Consider the following 14,230-nt stretch of genomic DNA (forward strand, 5'->3'; position numbering starts at 1 on the left):
ACTGTTCACACATATAAGAGTTTGGCTGATAAATGAATCTATTTAAATAAATGAAACTTGCATCAGGATATGTTTGGCAAGGTAGAAAAATATTTTAATTATATTTTGAAAGGTAGTGAACGCAATTGTAGTGAGGCGTAGATGATGTACTAACAAAAGTGTGTCTCGAATTTAACAGGAACACTTTTACATGGATTTTAGGACTTTAAAATGTGTTTTTCTGTATGCATTGTCAACATGCAAACTATTTCACTCCTGAATTTTGGAAATAGTGCTTAACGTTCAGATTGACCATTTGCAATTAAAGATGTATATTACAAATGACTGTTTGAACCAATTCAAACCTGGCCTTTAGTGTGACTAACTTTCATTCACAAATCTCACGGCTGTCAGTCCAAGATGGCGCCTGCGCGCTCTCAGCTTCTCCGGGCCCTCCCTCCGCCTCCGCCCTGAGAGGCGCCGGGGTTGACTTCGTGGCCGGGGCGGGGATCGGCGCTGCCTCTCGGAAGCAAGAAGCAGAAGACAAGAAAGAAAGTTTCGCGGTCTCGTTTCCCCTCCACCCGTCTGGAGCGCTCCTCGGGCGGCCGGTCCAATGCTGGCCCTAGCGGGGATGACGAACAGGTAAGAGACCCGCCGCCAGTGCTGCTGACACGAGCCCGGCGTCTGGCTGCATCCTCTTTGCAGCTGTATGCGCCGCGGGCTCTGCCGCGGAGGACTGCTCGTGCCTCTCATGTACTTTGGGTATAGGTGGAGCATTCTGAATTCATTTACTGTATGCATTTTGTTTCTCCTCTCTAGCAAATGCATCTTGCTTACCCCGGTACTTAGAATTGTGTTTTAGAAGTGTTTAAATTTACCCTCACGGTCACCATGTTAAATAATGGCTCAGAAATATTCACAATCGTCTTTGCCGTGCCACATTACCTTTCCTTTCACTATCTTTGGGATCACTTCCTCGCTGGCTAATGTCTCTTAGTTTTTCATAAATCTCTCACTTCCTTTCACTTCCATCCCTGTTGCGACTGTAATACTTTGTTACCCCTTATTGCCAGTTGTGTGCAGTTGAACTTCCCACAGTTGCACGGAGCCTCCGGCAGTGTGTGCGTGATGTGGAGAATGTGCAGCCTGGGGATACAGGAAATGAGGCCAGAGGTTGCAGGACTTGGGAGTTCAGCTCCACCCTCGAGGCACTGCGGACGATGCATGGCGATGATTGTTTTAGCATGTGTTGTGTACAGTGGGCTATAGCATAGCGCCGCATCCTGCCGGTGGGAGGAGGAGGAGGAGCTGTGTTTTCGCAACACGCATTATAACACGCAAGCAGCTCACTGGTGTTTGTGGTGCCAGGAATGACTTGCTTTCGAATCGTGCGTGAGTGTGAGATTTTGGAATTTGAAACGAAAAATTACTTTTTTTTACCAAAAACATTATTGTTCACAAATGTGAGTTTATGTTAATGTCACTGCGCTATGGACCCCGCCCACGCGTAGACTGTGATCAGAGGCGTGAGCCTCACACCCAGGGAGTGAGAATGTGCGGGCCTCGCCCCCCATTTAATAAGACTGATGTGCGTTTAAGTGATGAAACGAGTGTTTGTAGTGTCCCCCGAACCCGGGGCACACGTCGCAACAATGTAATTGGAGAAGGTTCTGAGTAGAGGGGGGGTCGCCTTCATACCTCCCACTTGAAAGTCAATTAAACGAACCGATTTTTTAAGTGGGACAAATATGAAAAATCTATTTTAAAACAGACAATTCTGCATGTGTCATCATAAGCACAGGCCTTTGTTAGTAGAGTGAATGAGGAACTCTGTATATTGAGCTCTTAAGTAGCCCTTGGACATCATCACAGTGGCTGCCATATGAATCGGTGGTAGCCCTTTAATGTATTGGAATTAGAATCAGATAGCAGTACTCCATTATGAGAACTATTACAGTTGTTGAGTGCTCTATGTCAGTGTTTCCCAAACTGTAGGCCGCAAGTTTATTTTTGATGGGTCATGAACGTTGGAGCAATGAATACAAACTCCTCTAAATTCTGTGTTTAACTTGTCACACTAACCGGTAATTTAAAGACAAAAGTTCAGGATCTGGCTGCTTTTTTCCTTTAACATAAAGATTAATGTTTACTTTTCTTTCTCTGACTGCAAAGAGGAGTTTTTAAAGTGAATTATGTGACAATGCTTTGAAATACCCAACACAATGTAGATTCCTGCAAATGAACACTATGCATCCAGCAGTTTGAAAAGCAAAATTAAAGCACTTTTTTGTAATTTGAAAGTATGCTGAAAACAGATAGATATATTAATAGGATCAAAACAAATCAAGCCACTTACTTGGTTATGCACAAATGCTAAATATTCACAGAAACCCGATCTCCACACATTATCGTTTGTGTACTATATAGTTTTATCAGCAGTGCTGGTATGTCTGTGCAAATTTAGTAGCCGTTTTATTGTCAAATGTGATGTCTGTAAATGACAGTACGCTACTACAGAATTATTTGATTACATTAAAAAATCACCCTGCCTCATGTCCCTTAAAGGAGGGTGAGATGCAAAAGTTTGTTGTTCAAATAAGGGCATCATGGTTCTAAAAGTTTGGGAACCACTGCTCTTTGCCACTAGCTGGTCTAGGCGCTAGTCACCTGTAACCTGTAATTTAGAAGACCACACCTTAAAATTCTCCTAAAAGGCCAACAGGGAAACTGGGTTGTGAAGTTCCACAGAAAAAAAAGGTTCCATACATTGATGGCTTGAGCAGAAAAGCATCTCAGACTTCTGGTTTTCAATCTGAACGGGAGAAAGGCTAGCAGTTGGTATTCTGGAGGGCATACTTTGGTGTAAGGAAGAAACTTGATTCAATTTCAAAGTGAGGTATTTCAACTTAAACTGACTTTCTTTCACTGACAACCAGTTATGAGACTTTTTCCAATGAGTTCTTACTCTTTCTCAGCCCAGACTGAAGTGAACTGCTGCATTCAGAAGGGTTGTTATTTATGAACCATACACAGGCCTTCATGTAGTGTTTTACAGCAGTCTAGGCAGGAGTTCATGGCTGTGCCCTGCAAAACAGATGTGTGTGGGTGAGACGAAGAATGTTTCAGTTGTGGAAATCATAAAAAGCAACGTTTTTAAAGCAGCCCTGGTTTAAATCATCTTGTGTGCATTGAAATGAAGTCCAGTGACAACTATTTGTGCATTGTTTGAAATTAGGGTTAGCCCCTCACTCAATATTGTCATGAACACGGTTTCCATTAATGTGCTCTGATAATTCTTTTTGTGTCCTGTTGTCGCCTTTTGCTTCCAGTGAATTCATCAGGGTCGCACATGTGAAGGCAGTTATGTGTCGGTGGAAAGTCTAGAATTTGAAACAGTCAATGCTATGACATGAGTGAGGTGGACACCTTATCACAAGTCTGCAACAATTAGGCAAATAAGGAAGGGAGGGTAATGCATTTGAACATTTCTTTGTTGACTTTATGAATGATTTTTTTTTTTAAGCACTGAACTTCAGCTGGACCACTTCAAAGCAGTCAAACGTAATTCTTAACTTCTTTTTTGTGCTGTTCAGCTGGATTTCATCAATTCTTGGATGATCAGTTCAGACACAACTTATACAAAATCAGAATTTCATCGGTAATTTGAATGGAAATCTAAGTATTACTGGCTTACAGCTGTGTGGCAGTTTTCCAGTTGGTTCGATATTGGACCTAATGGGCATAAAATTGAATTCTTTCAGAAAGGAAAGAACCTGATATTACCCTTTATATGGTTTTGGTCAGAGCAGCTGTAAATTACTTGCCTATAGCCGGTTTGGACTTTAGCACTTTGGGTAATTGTTCTAGAAGGATTCGGTTGAAGACAGTTTCAAAGGGATTGTTCAGATCCTACACAACGGGCAGCACCCTTGAGAAGAAAACTCATCTGATTGGAACTAATTAAGGATTCGCAATCCGCGGCAAGTTTTTGTGAGGTAACACGTTTGTTATGAGAGAAAGAAAAGGAGGCCTACAAGAAAAAGCACCATTCAGTCTGCATGTCTCAGAGCTGGTTACCTTCCAATACCTAGATCCTAATAGGATGAAAACTATAACACACAAAGAGATAATTATTTTTCTATAAATAATTTAGTTTAGATAATTGACCCTTATATCACCATTTTAAGCTATGAGTGTTCTGTATCAAGCCTCAAAACTGGAAACTAGTGTCATTTTCATATCCTCCTTCCCAGATCCGACAAGTATGCACTTGGCAGATCTTGGTCAGTCCTTAAGTGAACCATCACGCTCACCTGGTGCCCCCTTGTGATCTGAGCCAGAGGTCTGAGAATGAAAGGGAATTGTGATGGCTTAAAGACGTAGATCTCGAAAAGGAGACTATCCGCATACCAAGCCGCCTCCATCTGGAACAGTTTGTAAAAGGTGAGCAGAGCATTGCTCCTGGTCCACAAAGGGATCGAGAATGGATATTGCAACCCTCTTGACTAAGTAAGCAAATGTTTTTCTTGAGAGTCAGTGGGACAGTGAAGAGAGGAAGAACCTGCTCGGAAGGTCCTCTCCAGTGTCCCAGTGTTGCACAGGAGCCTCCAGCCATGTGACAATCTGAAGGGTCTAGGCAGCAGCAGTGCTCATCCAGCTCACCATCTGTTCAGACAGGCCTTTTTATTGTCATAATGAACCACTACTAATTGCTCACAAATAAGAAAACGTCTTTGAGAACGGTATATTGTATGAAAGTAACTTCAGTTTGATGAATGATTACTCTCCAGTGATGGCTAGTTCTCCTTTGTGGATAGTGAGCCCAGGCTAGCCCACCTGGCTTAGCTGTTCATATCTGTGTGAACCTTCCTGGGAGATAGCAGTCATTTGGGTCATCCTTAAACCCTGCTGAAATTATACTACAGTCCTGTAGCAATGCAGATGGACACCATGGAGAAGCAGGTCAAAGGGGCCGTTTAGAGCTTGTCCATGAATCCACGAATATTGATATTATTTGAAAAGATAAAAATGTGAGGGGACAGGATTAACCTAGGGGTGTATGATCTGGTCTGTTTAGGCAAAGACCTGAGGTGCATTTATTAAGCCTTCGGGAACACTGATCTGGTTCTTGGCTGAGGTAATGTCCTAATTTAAGAGGCAGGAATATTGTCTCCTTGGTTTCTCTGTTCGCAGTTCAGACAGAAATACTACAAAAGATCTGTCCTGAAATTACCCGTAGGTTAAAGCAAAGAGAGGAATCTCGAACTGCAAGTGGAGACTCATTATCGAAAAGTGGGGAAAGGCTGAGGCAGATTCCATCTACTAATATGCAGACAAGCATCTTTGGTGTTCAGAGAAGTCCTACACTTCCCCAGAGGTATTGGTACAATATATGGAGGATGTGTGTCTTAAAGTATAGCAGTTCATTGTATGGGTTGACGAAATTTAGGTTTATGAGCTCGAAATTTCTCAAGTTCATCCGAGGCCTCAAACAAACTGTTCAAAACAAAGACTTGAGTCAAAGTGGTTCCTCACTTGTCTGGAATTCGTAGCCATGAGATGTGTTAACTTCCACATTTTGAGGGACAAACATAAATTCCAGTGACTAGCCCCTTCTTTTGTTTGCCAACACTCAGGATGGTGGAGCTGCCCTATAACAGGTAGACTAGAGTGTCGCCTAATAGTTTGCAATGTCAGAGGATATGTAGTCAAATATTTCTGTATGATAATAATGACACCCCCTCAAAGGACTAGAAAAGCCTACTGTTGTGACCTCCAGATATTTGAGAGGTTGATAGTGCCTCTTTCTTGGTATCTAGTATGTTGTTCAGGTAGAATTTCAAAGACTTCCAGCCTGTATAAAGTAATCTATGCTATTTTTTAGCTGCACCATTTCACTCTGTTAGTTCGCCTAGGTTGCCTACAAACGCAGTAGGTTGCTAAGTCACACACATTAATATGGCGGCTGCTAAGACGCAGCATGGCCAGCCCCATTGAATGTCTTTGACTGTCTCAGAGGAAGTGAAGCCTGAAAAAAGAAAGCTGTGCTAATCTGCAGACATATTTGCAACCCTTGCACAAGCCCAGCTTGTACCCTAGAGCAAGTGTTGCAGCAATGCTGATTCTATAGACCCGGCTTTAGGTTCACATATGTTCCTCCTCAGCATCCTTCTTTTGATTCTGCCGTAAACTAGCAAGGACTGTGGAGCTATAATAACTGTTCCTTCTAGTACCCCTCATTGAGCAGGAGGCTCGGCACTTAGCTGGCAGTGCTTAGCTAACCTAAGTAGTCTATGCCTAGGACCAGGCTAAAATAAAGTAACTATGGGCTCAATCTCCGTGCCCCAGTAAATTTCAAATCCTTGCATCAAGTTTTCAGAATATAAGTTGAGTGCAAATTGTGCTATGCCCCCGGATGTTTCCCATGCTCAGCTTCCTTCCTCTAGGTAATACTTGGAGAGCTCTGTTGTCGAAAAACGGTGCAGAAAGTTAGTTTCAAGAAGAAAAGAAGTAAAAAATGACTTGTTGCAAAAAGAAAAAGAAATGAAAGTACAGATAAAATCAAAGATTGGTGTACCAGCCCTGAGACTGTAGTGGTGGCTACTTTTTAGCAGTGGTGGCTTCCGCAGATTTCAATAGGGGTGGCAGGGGAGATGATGGGGGAAACAAATAATTAAAAAAAAAACACTTAACGTTTCCGCCGCTACCTTGCTCCTCTGCTCCTCTGGTGTTCCAGCATTCCCTGGGACACCAGCACAGGCTCCCCGGTAATCCTGGTGCTGCTTTCAAGTTATACCTAGCATGAGAGCAGCGTCAGGATTGGTCCGGGTGGCTTGGTCTGCCACTCAGTGCACTAGGGTCTGTGCAGTTTCTCCAGCCTGGCTCTGCAACACACCAATTTGGAGAAAGCTAAGTGAGCATGTGTGCTTGGCTGCCCTAGGACAGCTGGCCATACATATATGCGCATCTAGTGCACTTCACACCCCCCCTGCCCCCCAATGGCCCACCTCTCCCTGCATCTCTTGGCTGAGCCAGCAGCTGAAAAATAAAACAATAATGAAATATTGTTTTATTTTTCTGCTGCTGGCTCTTAGCTAGTGGGGCGACGCTCCTCCGCCATTGCCCCTGCTTTTCAGGCAGATGAGCACCAGTAAAATGCGCGGCTCAGATTGAAGAGAACCAGTGGTCCAAGTGGGCTGACCCATTGCCTCTTGTGTGCTGCAGTGGGAAGAATTAAGATGTGAAGCGACTTGAACAGACCAATGGATGAGAGGGGCTTCCTAAAAGCCTTTTTAAAACACAAGACAGGCAAGACTACTGAAGCGGTCTCTTGGCTAGATGAAAGATCTAAAGTGTACTTGCTGACTAAGAGATGCTAATGTTGTTTTCTTGGGAAGTAGATCTTTTAATCTTGCTCTTCCCAACCTCGTTTTCCAAAATAAGGATATACGCTGCCAGGATACAGTAATTGCATTGTTTTTTTTTACTAGATTAAATGAATCTTATTCCATGTAAGCAGCTGCTTTTACTGGGGCGCGTTTCTGCTTCCGACCTAGTACTTAATAATGAAAAGTTGTGTGTTTTTTAGGTCTACAATCGCATTTTTTAAATTAAGAATCAACAGGATTATGTATGTTGAATGGGTGTGAATGTATAAAAAAAAAAGTTCCTTGCGGAAAAGGGGGACTTGTTTTTATTATTTTTTTCTATCAGTGTAACAGTAATACAGAATGATCAAAACAAGGATTTTGCTCCATCTTGGCAGTAATAGTTTTTTTTTTTCATTTGCCGCTACAATTTTGGTGAACAAAGAGCATCTTGTATCATTTAGAACACACGCCCAGTGTTTAAAAATGAGATTATAATGAATTCAGAATTTGGATGCATCCTGTTTGCCATTAAACTTTTTTTCGTAGAAGATGGTCTGTAACCGCTCGCAGAATTATCTTTTGCCGGTATTTGTCGTAGTAGGAAATTCTAAAAGTAGGTTTCAGATTTGAAATTGAGCACAAGAAAAGTCAACAAGATTGTTAATGTGTTTTTATTTATGAGGCAACTAAACTGTGCAATGTTTTGATGTTTGAATCGTTTCTGTGAACTTGCATTTAATATTTTACTGCACTTTGAACTTCATAACAAAAGAAAAAACAAGCAGTCTATCTTGTTGTCCTGTGCGCTAGGCCCCCCCCCCCCCCAATTAAAAAATATTTATATATTCCTGTTTCTGGGCAGAATTTTCTTGCGACAGTGACTGATTTTAAGGCAAAAGAGAGACCATTTGGGTGAAAAGAAAGGTGCAGCTTAAATCTCGGATGTTGTCCCATTGACTAAGCGCCCCCCTGCGGCAGGTCGTGCCTCTACACGCTCTGGCTGCTTGCTATTGATCTGTACTATCGCCCAGTTGAATAGTGCTCACTTTATCGACCCTGGGAGAACGAAAACTAAACTTGGCCTTACTGGATTCGAACCCATAAACTCCAGAAGTCAGCTATACGTATCAGTCACTTGTGGTGCAGGATAATATGACTCACGAAGGCATAGTGGAGTTATTCAGACTGCATTTACTCCAACCCCTCAAATTATTTTCTGCCTCCCAGTTCCTTCCTACGATCTACCCCAGACTCTTCTCTAAAAAAGGTGTAAGACCAGGAAAGGGTTTCACAAGGCATTGGGAGTTCTCACTTGCACTCACCACTTGTCCTCCGACTTGTGCTGTGATCACCAAGAGATTATTGTATTTTCACATACCTCAGTTTCACAACTATAACCGGGATGTTTATATGGAAGGAGGATGTGCAGGAAGTGCTGTAAAATATTTACACATTCAAAAAATGAGTTTATCGGTGCCTCAAAGCTTGTCTTCTCGTTTACTAAAACATTTTCTTTCTGCTGCTGTGGCTAACGTTATCCTTCCAAATCTAAGGGCTCGCCCTTCTTTCTCTAGCTGTGTTCATGGACAGTTCGATTAATTTTAAACCCAACACCCGATCGGTGCCTGCTGACCTTATAACATTTCCCCACTTTGAGCCCTAACCTTGAAGCGTGACCCTTCTATTCTCTTCTCCCATTTTTCTTATCCGTTTTCTTCCTCCTGTTCAACACAATTGCTAATATCGTCTTTTCAGGGACTGCCTTATTCTACATTATAAAAGATGTTCCTCTTTAGGGTCGAGCGTGAAAGCGCCCTGACCTGTTGCAATCTCTCTCTGGGCTTTTAACCACGCCCACTCTTGCTATTCATTCTTTGTTGTGCTTGTCTTAAATACTTCATTTTTATTGGTGCATTTTGTGAAATGTCCCTCCTTTCTGTGCAGAGTTCCGTCCCAGGCGATTTCACTATGTGAACATTTTTGTTGGCCATCACACTACGTCACACTTCTTCCTGTTACTGCGTGCAATGGCCCCTCCTCCGGTTTCGGTTTACCTTTCATCCCAGCCACGATCCTTTCTAGGCATTCACGCAAGGAGCCAGTACCTCTTGCGCTTATGCTCATGGCGGCCGTGGTGCTTTGAATTGACTTGCTTCTCTCAACTGTTTTTTACTTTTAATTTTCAATTTATGTGGCAAGAAAAGTCCAGTTAGGAATTTACAATGCTACTAGCTTTAACCCGAGCAAATGCGAGACCCATTGCATTGCAAATGCTTGTTATTTTTAGAGACAGTTGATGTTCGGCACAGCTTTGTTTTTCCTTTCCTTCTTGGTTGGCTCTACCTGTTTACTGAACATACCCATGTGTTTTTTTGTTTTTTGTTTTTTTTTACATCTCCTACAAACCTTTCCCTGCAAAACCAAGCAACTCTGTTACAGCCAGGGCGTTAAGTGGGATGAAAACACTGGAGAGTGTATTAAAGGGTTATGGCCCAAAAAGCGTAGCTATAAATCCTTTTTGAGAGGTGTGACCTATATAATTAAGGGTGTGGCTCTAAAATTGTGCCTCCCACAGCATACCACCCAACCAGTATGTTGTTGCTTCTCTGAGAGCTTTCTGTATTAATTCCAGACATCACACAGCAACAGATATGCACTTAAAACAAGCCAAATGTATTGGCATTGCCAGTGCTTGTTAATAGTATCAGATCAGTGCCTAACCAACAATGGTTTTGTTGTAAATAATTGCAATTTAAAGTGTTTCAGTTCTGAAGATATGAGACTGTATTTAAACATAATGATGTCTGTGTGAAGGGGAATAGTATTCGGATTGTCTCACTCCTGTTTCCCCTTCCCCACCACTTCCCTCTTCAGTCTTTCTTGGACGCTTATGCATTTTTCCTCCCCACATCTTTCTGAAATCCTCCATCTGCACACTCTGCACCTCATCTGTTCTGTTCCGTACCCTCTTTTCACTTCCCTGCATGTACTTCCTTGCAACTCCTTCACTTTGCATCCCTCCCTACACTTGCAACGCTCTGAATCAACTGCACGCATTGCATTTTCTTTTAATTTCGCACATCAATATTTCAACAGCTGTGTACCTCCTTCCCACACTTTGACATAGGATCTCAATTACTTTTAGCACACTTGACCATTTCTCTGTACGATCCTAAGAGAGGCCAAATATTGGATGTGCATGTATTCTGAACACGTTTGATCCACTGATAGGCATTATGAGAAACTTGCACTGTCTTCTGCCTTAGCTCCAGAGCTTTCTTGCTTTCTCTCCCTCCCCACCCCCTCTCCCCCTAGTTTTTCGATTCACTTTTAGGATTTTGCCTAAGTGTTCGGATTATATTGGTTCGGTACTGCACCAAGGCCTGGCGTCTCCCTCAGATCTCAAACACTTGTGGTTTTTGTTCTCCCTATAGTACCAACACCATTTCTTAATTTGAGAATTTTGACATGTCTGATGTGGAAGGAGGTTGTGGTCTACTTACTTAGTTGCTCATCTTGCAACGTGCCTTCTAATCCTGGTTTCAACTAAGTTTGGAAGTCACTCCACAACCATAAATTTACTCTATTTAAATACAGTTCTCTATCTTATCCTCCAACCACCCAGCTGCCTCACCCCAAACATAGCTCAGTTCCCTGACAGTGTTGAACTGAACCCTCTTAATTGTGGAGTTTGGCACACCTCTTACGTTTTTCTTGGACAAAAACATTTTCCTTCAGACCAATGCCAACCAAGGTAATGGCAAACTTTGTCTCCGTTCCATCTAGACTCTCAGCAAAAGTGTGGTGTTTCAGAACAGATTGTGCTTGTTTGAATGGTTCTGTACGTCTGCACAGTTATAGTATGCTTGGATAGTCCCAAACTAAGTGGCATCCCTTTTTAGGATACTGGGACACTTATTTACTAAAGTGGCATGCTTCATCATTGAGTCCTGCTCCTCGTCGTGTGGGGGGTGCATTACCCCTGAGGCATCCTTAACCTAGCTCTTTGCAGATATATTTTTTATCCTCAGTTCACCACCACCTGGAGGATAGGAGAACTCCCTCTCTATGAGATGATCTCTTTTGTGCAGAGAACCTGATAAGTGCAGATTGGGCAAATGTGGAATTAAAATCACCGTTGGAAACTCAAGGTACTATTTTTTTTCAACAAGTAGGTTCCAAGGTAAGGTTATAAACAACTGGACTTTCTCGTCATAATCATCCTTAGAGTCTCAAATGGATCAGCATGTTGCAGGTTTTGGTACTATGCAGTGGCATTGTGCGCAGTCCCCTGCCCCCTTGTCCTAAGAACCAGCTCTATACAGCTTTTAGCCCCTATTCTCAGTCTTCATTTGAGTGTCGAGGGTGTGTTTATTTGAAAGGAACTTCTTCACTTAGTTGAGCGAATCTAACGATCGTGCCCCCAAATTCTCTGCATATTATTTATTTATTTATTTTTTGACAGATGGTTTGCAAACCGTCCTGCATTTCTAATGGCTGTTGGCCCAAAACATTCTAGTTGCCGCAGTTAATCAGATTGCAGGGATTTTCAAAGGATTCTTGAGATTAGGCACGCTTGACTCAACCAATAAAATGTGTTCTGTATTTAAAAAAATGTTTGTAATTGCACTTTGTGTTCCAGATATAAACAAAAGTGTAGATATCAGTGCAACGTGTGCAGTGGCCTTACACCCAGATGGAGGCGGGTCTACTTCACCCCAGTTAGGCTGTCGTTGATTACCAAACTGTAAGAGGAGGGGACTTTTCCTAGATTGCATTAGACGTTATGCACTCCCCCCTTACACCACTCCATAGAACCAATACTATAAGGCCCACCTAGCACCTCTTCGTAAAACGATTAATTAAAACGACAAAAGAATCTACACCAAACCCCCCCCAAAAAAAACATCTAGACTGAGCAAAGTTGATCTTCCTGGCATGTTTTAGTGCAACCTCATTAAACTCGTTTGCTTAACCAAAGGGCAGAAATTAATTTTGGCATGCTATTTCTGGACGGAACGTAATAACTGCCCCCTAACTATGACCCTGAAATTTTAACAAAGAAATTGAGTTGGATGGAGAAGCCTAGAATTAGCGAAATTTAATGCTGATTCATCAAATGACGTAAAACGGTTGTTAGTAAAAACAAAACGTGTATGTCTTGAATAAATTGCAATGGGGGGCATAACTAAACCCTCCATCACTGATTCTGTAACATATACTAATACGTATCATGCTCAATGTAACTTTTTGGCCTTTTTGAGGCACCTTCAGCACCAAAATGAAATCTACCAGTTGGCCTTTCTTTCAGTTTTCCATTAAACAAAATGTATTATGATTCCTATAATTGATGTATTATCGATGCCTCATATATGTCAATGGTTATTTCGAAAATTAATAAAAAATTATATGGAAAACAAAATGTATTATGTTTCTCACATTTTAACGTAATGTACTATTGTCTAAATAGGGCATGCTCTCACGGGCGGTTGCATGTAATTGCATTAACTTCTAGGCTTGACTGGACAGTTCTGTGATTCCTGCATTTATGTGTCTTTGGGGGAGAATGACACTACTGAGCATTTCTTCTATGTTTATTACTTTTAGCAGTAAAATTACCAGCGCCCCTTCGGAGTGAAGCTGTCATAATTGTCTTGAGTGTCCTTCCTTTCATTGGGTATGACAACAGACCACATACACATGTGGCTTTGTTCTCATGCATGTATCCACTGCCTTCCCCTTGGATGTGATTTAGAGAAAGGCTTGTGCATGAAACCATATCCCCCCGCTTTCCCCATGTATGCACCTTGCTTTACAATGCCTTGTCCATAAGTTTCTAGCATTTCCCTTGTGTTCTCTTCGTATATGACGTGCATTTCACCAGCTTTCGCCATGTATATGACTCACATTGCACTATCTGCCTCCGCTGGCTTCATGGATGTGATTTGTGGTCATTCCTTTCGCTTTCTCCATGTATGTGACGTATTCCATTGGCGTCCTCCAGGTATGTGACAGAAATTAGATTGGCTTCATGTATGTGGCTTGTCTTCCCCATGCCTTCCTCCCTGTTTGTGACGTATATTCCACTGCGTCCTACATTTATGTAATTTGTATTCCACTGGTTTGTCTATGCATATGACTTGTATTCCACTGGCTTCCTCCAAAAGATTCATTTGTGTGTTCTTCTGGGTTTATCCATATGTGTGTGTTGTATTTCATGGATTTTCTTCATGTGTGTGACATACATTCCACTGCTTTCTTGGTGTGTGCGACTTGTATTGTACTGGCTGCGTCCACTGGGTATGTATGTGTATGTGTGTATATATATATATATATATATATATATATATATATATAATCTCTTATATTTTACTGGTTTCATCAGTTTATCATCTTCAAGAATACCGTATATGCACGTAGCTTTGGCCATATAAACACAGTTTATGAAACTAAAATTGTCATTTCATCTGCAGTGGCAAGTGATATTTTTTCCAGTCTCAATGTGGTTCACTAATTGTACAGTGATGGTGGAAATGGCAGTGTAATCAAATTCCCGATTTAGCTCCATGTTTTTCTGACTGCACGCTTTTTTTCTTCTTTGGTTCTACTAAATAGTAACTTTGTGCTGTACATTCTACTGAAAAATTGAGTTTTGAGGCACATTTAAATATCACCTCCACCACAGCTTTAACAAATTCATATCTCTGTTGAAATAAGATATTCACTGTCAGTAGGAACAGTTTCCATGTGCTATGTTTAACTCTATAGATCCGTTGACTTATTGACAAGCAGATAGTTAGTGGGTTTTTTTTTTTGTGTTGCCTACAGACAGCTTTTTTTTTTGTTTTATGTCTTACCTAAAGGCAGCTAAAAGTTGTAAA

The 14,230-nt window shown here is 41.7% G+C and overlaps 1 protein-coding gene across 1 annotated transcript in view; it reads left to right on the forward strand.

Annotated features, from left to right (window-relative positions):
- The first annotated feature begins 439 nt into the window (after positions 1-439).
- LIMS1 (LIM zinc finger domain containing 1) overlaps positions 440-14,230 on the forward strand; it is a 253,547-nt gene continuing 239,756 nt past the window's right edge. The window contains exon 1 of the mRNA XM_069204474.1: positions 440-621. Coding sequence (XP_069060575.1) covers positions 593-621 — 29 coding nt within the window. The 5' untranslated portion in view covers positions 440-592. The remainder of the gene's footprint in view (positions 622-14,230) is intronic.

This window comes from Pleurodeles waltl, chromosome 8, assembly GCF_031143425.1.
Source record: "Pleurodeles waltl isolate 20211129_DDA chromosome 8, aPleWal1.hap1.20221129, whole genome shotgun sequence".
NCBI classification, from domain to species: Eukaryota; Metazoa; Chordata; class Amphibia; order Caudata; family Salamandridae; genus Pleurodeles; species Pleurodeles waltl.